This window comes from Jaculus jaculus, chromosome 1 (assembly GCF_020740685.1).
Source record: "Jaculus jaculus isolate mJacJac1 chromosome 1, mJacJac1.mat.Y.cur, whole genome shotgun sequence".
NCBI lineage: Eukaryota > Metazoa > Chordata > Mammalia > Rodentia > Dipodidae > Jaculus > Jaculus jaculus.
The window spans coordinates 314,509,345-314,524,146 of record NC_059102.1 but is presented as its reverse complement, the minus strand read 5'-3'; the positions used below and the strand labels follow the sequence as shown (position 1 = coordinate 314,524,146).

At 40.8% G+C, this 14,802-nt stretch overlaps 1 protein-coding gene across 1 annotated transcript in view; it reads left to right on the top strand.

The window, feature by feature from the left end:
• The window catches only part of Atf6 (activating transcription factor 6), a 238,157-nt gene that overhangs the window by 15,970 nt on the left and 207,385 nt on the right, over positions 1-14,802 (top strand). The window contains exons 2-4 of the mRNA XM_045151444.1: positions 8,773-8,849; positions 11,053-11,140; positions 12,699-12,802. Of these exons, the coding sequence (XP_045007379.1) occupies positions 8,773-8,849; positions 11,053-11,140; positions 12,699-12,802 (269 nt within the window). The remainder of the gene's footprint in view (positions 1-8,772; positions 8,850-11,052; positions 11,141-12,698; positions 12,803-14,802) is intronic.

The window sequence follows — 14,802 nt, the reverse complement described above, 5'->3', positions numbered from 1 at the left end:
GCCGCTTCAATTTCCTATACACCTCACTTTTTAGTAAAAGTGTGTATTTTGCTGAGTTTTTTTGGTCTTTTTCCCCCCTAGGCTGCTTTGGCGTGGTACCTACGCCGCCATCTTAATCGGAAGTCCAGGAATATTTATTTTTAAAAAGTCTAAATTCATGCCAGTTCTTATAAGTCAAAATATAGGATCCCTTCTAACCTTGCGTTAAATATAGTCATGTATCATTTAACAACAGGGACATATTTAGAGAAGTATATCGTGTGAACATTTTAGAGTGGAGTGTATTTACAAAACCTAGATTATATGGTCTATTACACACTTAAGTTAGATGGTATTTGTACATATGGTATAGCTTATGGCTTCTAGATTCATAGTGAATAAAATGAGCAGAGATTAAATTAAATAAGAGAGAAAAATAATGTAATTGAGACACAGTATGGAATGTGTGATGTGTCTTCCAGTGGATCTTGGCATATTGTTTTAGTGTAAACTCTTTAAAAATATTTTTTATTTATTTATTTGTAGGGAGCAAGGGAAGGAAGGAGAGAGAATAGTCACACCAGGGCCTCCTGCCACTGTAGACAAACTCCAGATACATGTACCACTGTGTGCATCTGGCTTTATGTGGGTACTGGGGAATCAAACTCTGGTTGTTAGGCTTTGTAGATAAGAACCTTAACCGCTGAGCCATCTCTCCAGCCCTGTAAACCTTTTTTTTAAACTTCTTTTTTTCCCTCCTTTTTTATTAACATTTTCCATGATTATAAAAAATATCCCATCGTAATACCCTCACCCCTTACTTTCCCCTTTGAAATTCTATTCTCCATCATATCCCCTCCCCATCTCAATCATTCTACTTACATATATACAATACCAACCTATTGAGTCCCCTCCTCCCTTCCTTTCTCTTCCCTTAATATCTCCTTTTTAACTTATTGGCCTGTGCTACTGAGTTTTTTTTCCTTCTCACGCAGAAGCCCAATCATCTGTAGCTAGGATCCACATATGAGGGAGAACATGTGGCGCTTGGCTTTCTGAGACTGGGTTATGTCACTTAGTATAATCCTTTCCAGATCCATCCATTTTTCTGCAAATTTCATAACTTCATTTTTCTTTACCGCTGAGTAGAACTCCATTGTATAAATGTGCCATATCTTCATTATCCTCTCATCAGTTGAGGGACATCTAGGCTGGTTCCATTTCCCCAAGAACACACCTCCTCCAGCAAGTCTCCACCTTCCAAACTGTCATCAGCTGGACACTAAGCATTCAGAACACATGAGTTTATAGGGGACATCTGATTCAACCCCCCTGGTTGGCTGCCTTCAAACTCTTGGTACTCATTTCTTTCTGCCACCTGAGTGCTGGGCTTAAAGGGATGTGCTATCATGCTTGTCCATTCTTTGTTTTTATAGCCTTATTTTAGCTGCTTCATTGAACAGAACTTGCCAGAGGGCAAACCAGAAATGGAGACTATTTGGAGGCTCTTGGAGTTATTTCTAAGAGTAGCATTTCCATAGTAGATTTCCATAGTAGCAGTAGATGTGCACACATATACATCCATACATGCGTACACACATAGGTACGCATGTATATATATATATATATATATATATATATATATATATATTATTGACAACTACTGTACTTACAGACAACAAACCATGGTATTTCCCTTTCCTCCCCTCCCCCACTTTCCCCTTCATAACTCTGCTCTATGTCATATCTCCTCCCTCTCTCCATTAGTCTCTCTTAATTTGATGTCATCATCTTTTTCTCCTATTATGAGGGTCTTGTGTGGGTATTGCTAGGCACTGTGAGGTCTTGGATATCGAGGCCAAATTCTGTCTGGACAGTTGTATGTAAGGAGTGGTACCCTTCCTTTGGCTCTTACATTCTTTCCGCCACCTCTTCCACAGTGGACCCTGAGCCTTGGAGGGTGTGAGATGTTTCAGTGCTGGACACTCCTCTGTCCCTTCTTCTAAGCACTATGTTGCCATTTGGGTCATCCCAATGGTCATTGCCATCTGAAAAGAGAAGCTTCTCTAATCAGAAGTGAGTCTAGCGTTAATATATGAGAATGAACATAAGGGTACACATGTATTGCTATTTTATTTTATTTTTTTTAGTTTTTGAGGTAGGGTCTTACTCTAGCCCAGGTTGACCTGGGATTCATTATGTAGTCTCATGCTGGCTTCAAACTCAAAGTGATCCTCCTACCTCTGCCTCCCAAGTGCTGGGATTAAAGGTGTCTGCCACCACACCCAGCACTTTTTTTTTTTTTTTTCAAGGTAAGGTTTCACTCTAGCCCAGGCTGACCTGGAATTCACTGTGGAGTCTCAGGGTGGCCTCGCACTCATGGCGATCCTCCTACCTCTGCCTCCCGGGTGCTGGGATTAAAGGTGTGCGCCACCATGCCCAGCTATTTTTTTTTTTTTTCTTGATGATAGCCATTCTGACAGCAGTGAGATGGAATCTCAAAGTAGTTTAAATTTGCCAGTGTTTGGCACACTCTCCTGTTACTGTTGTCCATCTGGTGTTGGCCAGAGGGTGATGTTCACCCCCTGCTCATGCCATTGTTTTCCCCTGCCATCATGGAGCTTCCGCTGCAATCTGTAAACCAAAATAAACCTTTTTTTTTTTCCCACAAGCTGCTCTTGGTCGGGTATTTTCTAGCAGCAGTGAGAACCTGACTGCAACAGTTCCATAGCCCATTTTTTAATTGGGTTGTTTGATTTCTTATCATTTAGTTTTCTGAGTTCTTTATAGATCCTAGATATTAATCCTCTGTCAGATGTATAGCTGACAAAGGTTTTCTCCCATTTCTATAGGTTGCCTCTTTGCTTTATTCACAGTGTCCTTTGCTGTACAAAAGCTTTTTAATCTCATGGGGTACCAGTGGTTGATTAGTGTTTTTATTTCCTTAGCAACTGTGGCTATCGTCAGAAAGTTGTTGCCTATGCCAATATGTTGATGGGTTTCTCCTACTTTTTCCTCTAGCAGTTTCAGAGTTTCAGGTCTGATATTAAGGTCTTTGATCCATTTGGACTTAATTCTTGTGTATGGAGATAAATAAGGGTCTATTTTCATCCTTATACATCTATCTGCCAGTCTTTCCAGCACCATTTGTTAGGAGGCTGTCTTTTGTCCAATGAATATTTTTGCCATTTTTGTCAAAAATCAGATGGCTGTAGCTGCTTTGATTTACATCTGGGTCCCCTATTCTGTCTCATTTATGTACGTTTCTGTCTTTGCACCAGTGCCATGCTGTTTTTGTTAACTATGGCTCATAGTATAGCTTAACATTGGGTATGATGATATTGCCAGTCTTATTTTTGATGCTCAAAATTGTTTTGGCTTTTGAGATTTTTTTTTTTTTTTGTGTTTCCCAATGACACATGTTTTTATTTATTTACTAGAGAGAGAGAGAGAGAGAGAGAGAGAGAGAGAGAGAGAGAGAGAGAAAGAGAAAGAAGCAGGTAGAGTGAGAGAGAGAATGGGCACACCAGGGCCTTCAGCTGTTGCAAATCAACTCTAGTAGCATGTCCTACCTTGTGCATCTGGTTTATGTGGGTCCTGGGGAATAGAACCCCGGGTTCTTTGGCTTTGCAGGCCTTAACCACTGTTATCACTCCAGCCTGTCAACGTGTATTTTTGAGACAGAGTTTTGTTATTCTTCAGCTAGCTGGTTTGAGTGATCCTTCAGCTTCAGTTTTCCAAGTAGCTGGGACTATGTGTGTGCCTGGCTTGATATCTGTTTTTAAGTTCTGAAATAGTTTAGAATCTACAGAAAAAATTTAAGACCAATAAAGAACTGTTGTATCCCCTTGGTTCAGATTTCTCAATTTTTGAAACATGTTTTTGTTTCTTTATTTGTACACACAGAGAGAGATACAGAGAGAGACACAGAGAGAGAATGGGCGCACAGGTCCTCCAGCCACTGCAAATGAACTTTGGATGCATGCACCACTTTGTGCATCTGATTTTACATGGGTACTGGGGAATTGAACCCAGGTCTTAAGGCTTTGCAGACAATCTCCTTAACTGCTGAGCCATCTCTTTAGCTCCAGATTTCTCAATATTTTTAAGAATTACTGTGTGTGTGTATGTATGGTGTGTGCTTGCCATGACGTACCTGTGGAGGTCAGAGGACAACTCAGGGTGTTGATCCTCTTCTTTACCTTGTTTGAGACAGGCACTCTTATGATTGTCCCCCCACCCCACCCTGAGATAAGGCTTCCGTCTAGCCCAAGCTGACCTGTAATTCACTATGTAGTCTCAGGATGGCTTTGAACTCACGACCAATCTTCCTACTTCTACCTCCCAAGTGCTGGGATTAAAGGCGTGGTTTAGTTCCTGGGAAAGTGTACTAGCTGGCCCTGAGCTTTAGGGTTCTTCTGACTCTGGTTCCCATTGCTGTAGGCAGATATGTGTCACTTCTCATCCTTCCTGTGAACACACATTGCTTTTACTTGCCATATCTTTTCAGTGTCCTTCAATTTGTAACAACCCCTTAGTCTTCCTGTCTGTCATGTCCTTGGAGGTCTTACCTAGGAAATAATCATAACCTGGCTCTATCCACTATTTTCTTTTTTTTAAAAATATTTATTTATTTGAGAGACAGAGAAAGAATGGGCATGCCAGGGCCTCTAGGCACTGCAAACAAACTGTAAACATGCATACCACCATATGCATCTGGGGGAATTGAATCTGGGTCCTTAGGCAAGTGCCTTAACCCCTGAGCCAGCTCTCCAGCCCTGAATTATCTTTTCTTAAAGCAAGAAGAATTTTCCTATTGTTAACAGAAATGAATAGGTTACTTCTAACCCCAAAGTTTTAGAGGTGCCTGAGGACTCACCTTTAGGTGCAATGGAGGATGGAGAGGCCTCGTGTTGCGCAGAGTGTTGCTTTCCTGGTTAAGGCTCTGTCCTTGGCATAGGTGTTCAGTGATGAGTTTAACCATGGGAGCTCAACCACTTCTGCTGCTGTAACAAACTATCTGAGGCTGGGAAGTTTTGAGAGAAAAGAATGTTATTTAATCTCATGGTTTCAGAGGCTTTAGGTCCAAACAGCATTGCTCTAGTACTGGTGAGTCCCCTCCTTGGCTGTATCATGTCATGGTGGGCAGCATCTTGGCTGGAGCATGTACACAGGGAGAGAACATGGGACAAGAGAGGAAGTGAGAGCAAGAGAAAGAGAGAGAGAGAGAGATTGAGAGAGAGAGACAGATTGGGAGAGACCTGAGATTGCATAGTGAATTCTAGCTCACTCTTGTGAGAACAAATGACTTACTCCACGAGACCAGTATCAACCCTTTCCAAGGGCAGCGCCCCCACTCATGACCCAATTACCCTGCACTAAGGTCTGCGTCTTAACGGTTCCACCACCTCCCAATGTGGCCAAGGACTGCTAAGCTTCCCATACTCAGAGCCCTCGGAGACACACTTACCCCATGTCCAAAGCACAGCAGTTCCTTCTGACCACTAAGACCTGGATCTGGTTCTCAGCCTTAACCCCCCCTCTCCCTTGTGCACTAACAGGGCTTGTGGCGTTCACACTTAGATTTCTATTGTCACTTGATCACTCTACCCTCTTCATTATCTTTTTCTGAGACTCAGTATCCACTGTTTTCTAATGACCAGATGCAGGCTAGGCATCCATGGCAAATGCCAGAGACAAGATGCTGTGCTCTTCTCCCTGAAATGCTTGTGAAGTCATGCAATGCTGGCCCATCCCAAAGTGATACTTCCCTTGGCCACACAATTATGATTAAATTGTTAATCGTCAGGTTAGTCCACTGTAAAATCAGTTTCTCATATTGTATTTTCATTAATATCAGGAGAGATAAAATGTGACATGGCATCCATGTTCTATTGTTAATAAACCTTCTCCCCAGCCCTAGCCTTATTGGGTCCTCCAGCTCCAATAACTACTGCTCTAATGGTTACTATGTGGGAATTGTTTATCTCTAACCTGTCTATAGTCATTAATTCACAAATAATACTTGAGCTGTAGGAATGAGCCCTTCCTTCCTTCCTTCTTCCTTTCTCTCTCTTTTCTCCCTTCCTTCCCCCTCCCTTCCCCTCTTCTCCCCTTCTAATCCATTATGGATTCATTGATTCCTTTTTGACTTAATGGTTTGTAAACTTATACTCTGATTTTACTTTGATACTCAGATTTCCAGAGGTAATCACTGGGAGCATTTTTTTTTTTTTTTGAGGTAGGGTCTAACTCTTAGCTCAGGGTGACCTGGAATTCACTATTGTAGTCTCAGGCTGACCTTGAATTTACAGTGATCCTCTTATCTCTGCCTCCCAAGTGCTGGGATTAAAGGCGTGTGCCAACAAGGCCTGTGACTTTTTTTTTTTTTTTTTTGAGGTAGGGTCTCACTCTAGCCCAGGCTGACCTAGAATTCACTATGTAATCTCAGGTCTCAGGGTGGCTTTGAACTCACAGCGATTCTCCTACCTCCCTAGTACTGGGATTAAAGTCATGTGCCACCACACCCAGCTTGGCTTTTGATTTTTTAACATTATCCAGCCTCCCTCCCTCCCTTCCTGTCTTATTTTGCACTTTCTCTGTTTTAGCTCCAAAATCAACCATTTCTCCAAGGAGCCCTTTAGTGGACTTCTGTTTATGGGAGGATTGTACTTAGTATTCATTATCTGATCACACATTGTTTTCATTGCTACTAGGGTGTCATTGTACAAAAGCCTCTTAGCAGACAGAACTAGGAAATGTATTTTTATGGAAATATATAAATATATATATGTACACACACACATATACACACATACATATACACATTTAGTTTGTCTTCTGAGGTCTAATGTATTGAGTTTTTAAAAATTTTTCTTTTCTCATGCTTTTTGTGCCATTTTACGTTTGTTTCTTTTTAAATTTATCCCTCTCACCTCTCTGAGGCTTTAGAAGACTTTTTAGTGGACAGTTTTCATATATTTTGATCATAATAGTCTCCCATTACCTTTTTGTACCCCCTTCAACTGAGCCCCTTATTTCCAATTAGTTGCCTTTTCTATTTTGATGCCCCCTCCTCTTTTTTTTTGCTCTCCTTCATCATTCATGAGGAAATGGTGATGAGCCCAATATAGTGCAGGTGTTACACTGGCAATGACCGACCGCTACAGACAGGTCATGAATGCAGTGGCCACTTTATGTGTAGAAGACTGTATTCCAGAACAGTCTTTCTTATCACATTCTTTCATTCCCCCTTTCCAAAACGTTTCCTGAACCTTGGAGGGTGTGATAGACATATCTCATTTTGTGCTGAGCACTACTATTCTTAGCACTGTGATGAGTTTCAGTCTGTGTAGTAGTCACTGCTGTTCGCAAGAAACAGCACTAACCATCTGTGACCTCTCTGTGCCTGGCACTACCTACACAAGACCCTTCATAATAGGAAGAAAAGATGATGACATCAATATAAAAGGGAAACTGATGGGGGGGGAGGATAAATGATGGAGTTGTGAAGGGGAAAGTGGGGGAGGGGAGGGAATTATCATGGTTTATTACCTATAATTATGGAAGTTGGCAATAACAAAAAATAAAAATAAAAAAGAACAGCATTAATAAATACAAATATTTGAGGGTAATTTGATGGGCACAGTATACCCATCTAGCCAAATAATAGTACTAGTAGTTGCTTCCCTTCCAGGGCCTATGACCTTCCCAGGTTTTGACTAGGTTTTCAGTACTAGGCATGAATTAATCTCTTGTGGAGTGGGCCTCAAATTTTATCAGAGAGCAGTTGTTTACTCCCATAACAGTCATGGAACTGTTGCACCAGTGGGCACATCCCTAGCTGGTTGATTGTTACAGCTTGCAGGTTCCACTTCTGGCAAAGACTGTTGATGACTTTTCACCTCCAGCAGTCTGCGTGCATAACACTGCGTGCATCACTGGGACACCTTGCCAGCTGGGAGGAGCCTTCCAGCTTAGTTTCAGCTGGATTCCTCAGTGCCTTGCAACTGAAGCATGTGGTGTCTTCAGTAATAGAGTCTTATCATCTAGTTCCAGTGGGCAGCCAAGAGCACTGGAAATAGCCTGTATCATTTTGAGGGCCTGAGTGGCCTCCCTGACCAATAGCTAGCTCACTGGGAGGTATCTTAACCCTGGCAATGGGCTTTTCCTATAATAATCTGTGGCTTCTGGAAGCAGCATTTCCCACCCCACAGGGTACTATTACCAAACTCTAATACTTTTTCTCTCTCTTTTGGTTTTTCAAGGTAGGGTCTTATTCCAGCCCAGGCTGACCTGGAATTCACTATGTAGTCTCAGGCTGGCCTCAAAAACTCACAGCAATCCTCCTATTTCAGTCTCCTGAGTGCTGGGATTAAAGGTGTGTGCCACCACGAGATAAAAATTGGAGGCTGGAGAGACAGCTTAGTGGTTAAGGCATTTGCCTGTGAAGCCTAAGGACCCAGGTTCGATTTTCCAGGTCCCATGTAAGCCAGATGCACATGGTGGCGCATGCGTCTGGAGTTCGTTTGCAGTGGCTAGAGACCCTGGTATGCCCATTCTCACTCATTCTCTCTTTCTTTCCCTCTCTCTGTCTCTAATGAGTAAATAATAATAAATCTAGAAAAAATATTTTAAAAAAGATAAAAATTATGTGGTGAACAACACATAAGTTAGAAATCAGCTTTGAATTGCTTGTCATTCACACTGCTGAGTAGAGCTGGCAGAGGATTATGCCGGTGTTCCTTCTCTTCAAATCATCAAGCTGACAGTTCATATCTTTTTTTTTTTAAGAGTCTACATTGTTTGCTGAACTCGGTTATTTCACAGACACTGATGAGGTGCAATTTGATGCAGGAAATGAGACTTATGTAAGTACTTTCTAGAGTAACCTGATGTTTAATCTTTTTTTAAAAAATATATTTTTATTTATTTACAAGCAGAGGCAGAGGAAGGAAGATGGGAGTGAGATAGAATGGGCATGTCAGGGCCTTCAACCACTGCAAAAGAACTCCAGATGCATGCACTCTTTGTGCATCTGACTTTATGTGGGTACTGGGGAATCAAACTTTGGTCATCAGGCTTTATAGGCAAATGCCTTAACTGCTGAGCTCTCTCTCCAGCCCTTGATATTTAATCTTAGCAATTGTAAGAAGGTTTTAGAACGATAGATTTAGGCTAGTAGTTTAAGTGTAAATGATATTATTAATTATGAATGTTAGTAGCTACTTTCTAGATAGTATATAGAATTATAGAATTGTATTTGTCTTGGTTTCAGAAGACTTGTTTCCTTTGCAAAAGTCATTTGATGGGCTACTTTTTATTTTTCGTAAAGAGGGTATTTCACTATACAGCCCAGGCTGGCCCACCTTACCTCAGCATTTTGAATGTTGGGATTATAGATATGAGCCACCATACCTAGCTCTGCCCCTGATTTTTACAGATAGTTGGTTGCAAATTGGGAATAGAATGATATTAAGGGTCCAATGTGAGTCATATGAGTCATGAATTCAGTCAAGTGGAACTTCCTTCCTAAAAGATCTGTATTATTAGTGTAGAAAACTGGAAATCAGGTATGACTTTACTTTTATCTTTGCTTGGTTAGCAATCTATATAAAAGCTATTATTGTAACACTCCAAGCCTTCAAATCCCTCCCTTAAAAATTATTTTATTTTATTTTAATTTATTTATTGGGTGGGGGAGAGAAAGGGCATGTCAGGGCCTCCAGCCACTGCAGACAAACTCCAGACTCATGTGCTGCCTTGTGCATTTGGCTTACGTGGGTCCTGGGGCATGGGACCTTGTCCTTTTGCTTTACAGGCAAGTTCCTTAACTGCTGAGGCATCGCTGTACCTCCTCCTCCCACTCTTTTTTTTTTTTTTTTTTTTTTTTTATTAGTACATGTGAAGCTGGCTGGCATATAGAATTTTTAACTTTGCCTTATTTAATGTGTGAAGTACTATTTAGCTTGGAAAGTATTTCAAGTGAACTGAGTAATTTTTCAATTAGAGTAATCCATATATACTTCCTTAGCTAGTTTCATACAGTTCTTGAAGAAAAGCATTGCTTTACTATGACTCCATAGAAGAGAGAGAAGCCCATGTTGCATTTTTTTTCAGATCAGTGGATATTAATGGTCTAATTTACTTTATGAGATGTTCTGTTGATTAAATTATTTTTATTTTATCTTATTTTTTTGGTTTTTCTGAGGTAGAGCCTCACTTTAGCCCAGGCTGACCTGGAATTTACTATGTAGTCTCAGGGTGGCCTCCAAACTCACAGTGATCCTCTTACCTCTGCTTCTCAAGTGCTGGGATTAAAAGCATGTTCCATCACATCCAGTAACTTCATTTTTAAAAATTGTTTAGTTGACTAAGCAACTGATTTATGTATATTTTAACTATTTTATTTGTTTATTTATTTTTTTGGTTTTTTGAGGTAGGGTCTCACTCTGGCCCAGACTGATCTGGAATTCACTATGGTGTCTCAGGGTGGCCTCGAACTCATGGCAATTTTCCTACCTCTGCCTCTCGAGTGCTGGGATTAAAGGAATGCGCCACCATGCCTGGCTTAAATAAATAATTTATTTATTATTATTTTATATGTAAGCACAGAGGGACAGAAAATAGATGCAGATATACTCAAGAGAAAGACTGGGTGCCCCAGGGCTTCTAGCCTCTGATACATCCATCCATCCATACACACACACACGTGTGTGTGTGTGTGTGTGTGTGTGTGTGTGTGTGTATGTAATTTTTTTTTTGAGTTAGGGTCTCACTCTAGCCCAGGCTGACCTGGAATTCACTGTGTAGTCTCAGGCTGGCCTTGAACTCATGGTGATCCTCCTACCTCTACCTCCCAAGAACCGGAATTAAAGGTGTATGGCACCATTCCTGGCTTTTTCCAACATGTATTTGTAAGATGAACCAATTGGCTTGGAAATTATTTCTATTAGGTTGGGTAGTATTATTAGGTTGGGTATTTATGGCAAATTGTGTCAATTTTATTTCAAAGTACACACATATATATAAAATTTATGTTTTAATATTTTTTTGATTATTTGAAATCCACAGGAAAGTAATTTTGATCATCTTAATTTTGATTTGGATTTGATGCCTTGGGAGTCGGACATTTGGAGCACCAGCAGCCAGTTCTGTACAGGTAATGATGCTTTAACCAAAGTCATTTTATTCTATAGTTTGGCAGTACTCAGAATGGAGTGGGTTGAAAGATTCCATGGACTACATATACCATTTCTGGTCTGGCAATATGTAAATAAATGTCTTACCAAATGAATATAGTTTCATAGTAGTGTGACGCATGAATAGTTCATATCAGATATAAAAATACTGAGTTTTTTTGTTTTTGTTTGTTTGAGGTAGGGTCTCACTCTAGTCCAAGCTGGCTAGCCTGGAATTCACTATGTAGTCTCAGGCTGGCCTCGAACTCACAGAGATCTTCCTACCTCTGCCTCCCAAGTGCTGGGGTTAAAGCCATGTGCCACCACACCCTGCAGAAATGCCGACTTTTTTTTTTTTCTTTTTTGAGGTAGGCTCTCGTTATAGACCAGGCTGTCCTGGAATTTACTATGTAGTCTCAGGGTGGCTTCCAACTCACAGTGATTCTTCTACCTCTGCCTTCCCAGTGCTGGGGCTAAAGGCATGTACCACCATGCCTGGCAATGCTGATTTAAAAAAATATATTTATTTATTTATTTATTTGACAGAGAAAGAGGGAGAGAGAGAGAGAATGGGCGCGCCAGGGCCTCTAGCCACCTCAGACGAATTCCAGATGTGTGTACCTCCTTTATGCATCTGGCTAATGTGGGTCCTGGAGAATCGAACCTGGGTCTTTTGGCTTTGTAGGCAAATTCCTTAACCACTAAGTCATCCCTCCAGCCCAATGCTGACTTTTAAAAACTATTCATTTATTTATTTGAGAAAGAGAGACAGAGAAAGGAAATGAAGGGGAATAGGCATAGGTAGATGGGAGAATGTGCTAGTGACTTAATGTTTCTTTTCCTGTTGCCGTACTTGGGAGCCTGTATTACTTTTTTATTTATTTTTCTGAGGTAGGGTCTCACTCTAGTTCAGGCTGACCTGGAATTCACTATGTAGTCTCAGGGTGGCCTTGAACTCATGGTGATCCTCCTACCTCTGCCTCCCAAGTACTAGGATTAAAGGCGTGCAGGTGCCTGTATTTTTTGCATATGGCATAATATTTAAAAGGCAACAAAGGGTGTTTTCCTCTGGTCCTTGATCCTCAGCAATGAAAGGAGACAACAATCACTGTACTTGTATTTACTTCCAGAGATTAGGGAAGATGCAAGTAGATATATTTCAGTATACATATACAACTTGTTCAAATGGAGGCATACTAGACATACTAGATTCACTGTTTTCTGCATCTCACTTACCTTCCATGTTTGGTTGAATTTTACAAGTGGATTTTACCTTCTTTCTCAGTCATCTTATTCTGTTTTTTAATTTCTTTCTTTCTTTCTTATTTTATTTTTATTTTTTTGGTTTTTCAGGGTAGGGTCTCACTCTAGTCCAAGCTGACCTACAACTCACTATGTATTCTCAGGGTGGCTTCGAACTCACAGTGATCCTCCTACCACTGCCTCCCAAGTTCTGGGATTAAAGGCGTGCGCCACCACGCCCGGTTTATTCTTAATTTATATGGATTGGTGAGAAATACTTTTCCCCATGTTTTACAGTGAAAGATATTAAGGCAGAACTTCAACCATTTTCTCCAGCTTCAAGTTGTTCAGCCTCATCTCCATGGTCTGTGGACTCTTGTTCTTCAACCCAGCATGTTCCTGTAAGTAACCAGTCTTTTACAGTGATGTGAGTTATATTACTACCTGGAAAGTAGGTGCATGGGCAGGCAGTTGACATTCAGCACTACAAGGAGGCTTATTAACTCCAGAGGAAAATGAGACGTAAGGAAGGGACTGATGGGATCTAGAAAGTCGCTATCCTGGGTTTGGCCCTGAAGCTTCCCCCATGTTCTTTTTTTACCCCCCTGAGGTAGTTTCTCGCTCTAGCCCAGGTTGGCCTGGAATTCACTATGTAGTCTCAGGCTGGCCTCAAACTCACAGTGATCCTCCTTCCTCTGTCTCCTGAGCACTGGGATTAAAGGCATGTGCCACTGTGCCTGGCTTCAGTTTATTCTTAGGTCAGAGTGGGGGGATTAAAGGTGTGTACCACCATGCCTGGCTTTTCACTGTGTTCTTACATTCATAATTTCTAATATGTTTTGTTTATTGGTTCACTGTTTTTTTCTTCCTGTATTCCTCTTACCTCCCTATAAGAATATATTCTTTAAGGATATGGAAGAATATTAACAGTGTCAGTTTTCATGATTTCTGAGCCATAGAAATCAGAATGATCTGTTTAATTTAGGATTTGCTAGCATTGTCTTCTTCCCACTTTCTCCTTTTAATTGTTTCTTTTTATTTTATTTATTTGTTTGTTTTTTTTGAGGTAAGGTCTCGCTCTAGCCCAGTCTGTCCTAGAAGTCACTATGTAGTCTCAGGGTGGTCTCGAACTCACAGCAATCCTCCTACCTCTGCCTCCTGAGTGCTGGGATTAAAGTCGTGTGCCACCTCACCCGGCTTAATTGTTTCTTTTTAAAGATGGTCTTGGTATGTTGCCCAGGCTGGCATTGGACTTCTGGGCATCAGTGAACCTCCTGTGTAGCTGGGACCACAGGCACATGCTACATGCCACTGTATCTGGTCTGGATCATTTCTTTTATTGTTGCCTCTGCTGCTCTTCCTCCCCATACTCCTTTTTGTCCTTCAAAAGAGGGCTTTGCTCAGGTTATAATGAAAGTCATTTACACATTTATTCTTTATTTTTGTTATTTATTTGAGAGAGAGAAAGAGGCAGAGGAGGGAGAGAGAGAGAGGGAGAATGGGCATGCCTAGGCATCTAGCCACTGCAAATGAACTCAGGATACATGCACCACCTTGTGCATCTGGCTTATGTGAGTTTGGGAGAATTGAACCTGAGTCCTTTGGCTTTGCAGGCAAGCACCTTAACTGCTAAGCCATCTCTCCAGGCCTATTTTTTAAAATTGAAATTTATTTGTTTTTTTTTTTTTTTGAGAGAGAGAATGAATATGGGCACGCCAGGGTCTCCAGCCACTACACACAAACTCTAGATGCATGCACTACTATGTGCATCTGGCTTAGGTGGGTCCTAGGTAATTGAACCAAGGTCCTTTGTCTTTGCAGGCAAACAACTTCACTGCTAAGCCATCTCTCCAGCCCTCTTCTTTTTCTTTCTTTCTTTTTTTTTTTTGTGGTAGGGTCTTGCTCTAGCCCAGGCTGACCTGGAATTCATTATGTAGTCTCAGAGTGGCCTTGAACTCACAGTGATCCTCCTGTATCTTCCTCCCAAGTACTGAGATTAAAGGTATGTGTCGCTATACCTGGCTGTTCTTGTTTTCTTGCTTATATTCTTCATTTGGAATAATTTAAAATTTGTAAAAATATTACAAGTACATTTGTACTCTTTGAGAGTTAGTTGCCAGTCTGATGTACTACCACCCAAATATTATCCTGTCTACTTCCTACAAACAAGAATATTTTTGAATAACATTATAAATATCAAAATCAGTAAAAAAAAATACTTTGTCACATATTCCTGTAATGTCTGGTAGCATAAAATTCTTCCTGACATGATTAAAATGATCTTGTTACTTGGGATTATCTGATGTTTAGATTGGATTAGACTCACATTTTTATATTTATGGAAGGAATATCATAGAAGTGATATGGTGTACATCTCATGTACTTTTTTGTTTTGTTTTGT